The sequence below is a fragment of the Magnolia sinica genome, chromosome 7 (genome assembly GCF_029962835.1).
Source record: "Magnolia sinica isolate HGM2019 chromosome 7, MsV1, whole genome shotgun sequence".
Taxonomy (NCBI): domain Eukaryota; kingdom Viridiplantae; phylum Streptophyta; class Magnoliopsida; order Magnoliales; family Magnoliaceae; genus Magnolia; species Magnolia sinica.
Window position 1 is genome coordinate 91,767,627 of NC_080579.1, and position 2,451 is coordinate 91,770,077.

The following is a 2,451-nucleotide window of genomic DNA, read 5'->3' on the forward strand; positions in this document are numbered from 1 at the left end:
CCCTCAAGATGAACGGATAGGATCTGACGCTTGTGTGCTATATGGGCTGGGTCTAGCACCTGGGTGCTGCATCACACCTGCATCTGACAACGTGGGCCGGACTCTTCATCTTTAACTGGGCCGATACGGACCAGGCCCATTCCGTACATGTTCTCTCCTCCGCCGAAATCTATCACATACGGGCCTGCACCTCTGCACAGTATACAACTCTTCCAAATCAGCACAACTGGACCATAATTTTCTAAATCAAGACCGTTGTTCAGATTGAGAATCCCAAAATTTCCACAAAGTAAATCTCCAATAACCAATATTAATATTAATCAAACTTTCAATGGAAATCGTTTCTCTTATTTATAAACCGTCCATCTAAATGACATAGATCAAAGTGCTAATATTAAAATAAACCACATTATAAGAAATAATTAATCTGATCAATGGTCTGGATTACTCAAAATAAGGTCCAAAATTCTAAGAACCAAAAACGCGTGTACACCATAAAAAATGTGGGCCACGTATCTTTTTTCCAACGTAAAAAACCCGCCTCTCTCTCTTTCTTCTACAGACTCCATAGACACTCTGCTCAATAGAAGAAAGAAAAAGAAAAAAAAGAAAAAAAGAAAAAAAAAAATTCCAACCCATTTCTCAAAAAACCTTCAAAAACCATTTTTCAAGAAAAAGAAAAGAAAAGGACAGAAAAAAAAAAAACCCAGATGTAAATGCTCTCCAAAACCCTAACCCTAATTTTAAAAAAAAAGACCCTTTCTGATGGGCCCGCACTTTCCACCAATCCTGTCCGTTCTGATCATATTCACAATCATTATCACAAGCCATTCTCCTCTCTCCATCGGCTCTTCGCCGCCGCTGCCACCGGCGCGGCAGGACCGTCCCAATTCCATCTCACCTGTTCCCTCATCACTCTCAGAATTTACATCCCCGCCACCGCCCCACCGCCGTCACAGTCCTCTGCCCTCGTCACTCTCAGACTTTACGCCGCCATCGCGCCAGCGTTCTCGGGGTCCGGGTGGAAGAGCCGATCACCACCGTCAAATTAAGAAGTCCCCGCGGCACAATTTCAATCTGGGGAAGAAGATTGGGCTCCTGTTTATAGGCGTCGCTGCCATCTTGCAGGTTGCTGTTGCGGGGTTCCTGGTTTTTAAGGGATGGCGGATTGCGAAGATGAAAGACCGAGGAAACGATCGTTCAACTTGAATTCTTTTGGGGTTTCATGTTCTATGGTCTCGATTGTTCTGGTCGGTTTGGATTGGCCGATGAGCGGCTCTTATTGATTGGAGTCAGGATTCTTTGGCGATCGCTGGGTTGAGTCTGGACCGGAGCGGGAATTATTGAATTGGGGGCATCGCTGTTCTTCTTTCATGTATAAATGGGTAAATTTTGATTAGCATTTTCTCTCCTTTTTTAAAATTTTTCCTCGAACTTTCGGGGTATTTTTTTATTTTTATTTTCTGCTTTGATCACACGGTTTGTAATTTTAGTGAATTAAACATGTTTTCGTTATTTTTCATGGATTTGTTAAGAAAATATTGATTATGCTACTTGTTGTAAAATGTCATTTCTTTTCCAATTAAGGCCATGTTTAGTTGTACAACTGATTCACATTACAATAAATTCTCAGAGAAAACACTATTGGAGTAGCAGTGAGAGAAATAACACTTCTGATTGGGGAAAAAATGGGGTGATCTTATCTTCTTCTTTTTTTTTTCTTCTCTCTTTTTTAAAATAATAATTAAAAAAACCCTTTTAATATCATTTGCAACTTGATTTGGATCAATTGTACTCACAAACATAGCCGGAAGAGTACTAATGCTGATTTTAGCATATTCTTTGTCAGAGTTAATCAGTTCCAAACATGGTAGAACCTTTTTTCTTTCTCATTTTTTTGCACAAACGTGTTGATTTAATTAGAAAACAGTGATAAAAAAAAAAAATCAAGGACAGATTAATTGGAGTAATTGCTAAATTATTACTCTTAGATTGATGCTGCTTTAGTTGGTTTGATATTCGAAGTCCTAATCTAAGCGGAAATAGGAGATTCCAAGTAGTGAAGAATTAGTGGGTCCTGATTTACTGGTCTGTACAAGTGGGGCCTGTGGATCTTTGACGCGGCTGTAGATCTGAAGAGCTTTACTGTGGATGTATATGCCCAAGGGCCTATTTTGGGAATGCATTGGAATCCAAAAATCGTATGTATTGAAATTCTGTAGTATTTTTTCATGAATTTGAATTTGGTTTATTTTTTCATGAATTTGAATTTGGTTACTAAATCAACTTTAATACCCCAAATTAGTGTATACTTTGGCAAAAAATGACGAAATTTGGAACCTCGGGTGGGCCACAGGCATGAGGATCAGATACAAGCGACTTGAGAATTCCCTTGACATAATAGTCTCGTCTATTTGAGAAACCAAAAAAGAAAGGGAAATTGATTTCCTT

General features: G+C 39.1%; 1 protein-coding gene across 1 annotated transcript; it reads left to right on the forward strand.

The window, feature by feature from the left end:
• The first annotated feature begins 765 nt into the window (after positions 1 to 765).
• Positions 766 to 1,209, forward strand: LOC131250711 (uncharacterized). Its single transcript, XM_058250990.1, has one exon. It carries the CDS (start codon positions 766 to 768, stop codon positions 1,207 to 1,209), a length of 444 nt encoding a protein of 147 aa, XP_058106973.1.
• The last annotated feature ends 1,242 nt before the right edge of the window (positions 1,210 to 2,451 follow it).

Coding starts and splice junctions, on each gene's coding strand:
- LOC131250711 (XM_058250990.1), top strand. CDS start 766: ATGGGCCCGCACTTTCCACCAATCCTGTCCGTTCTGATCATATTCACA.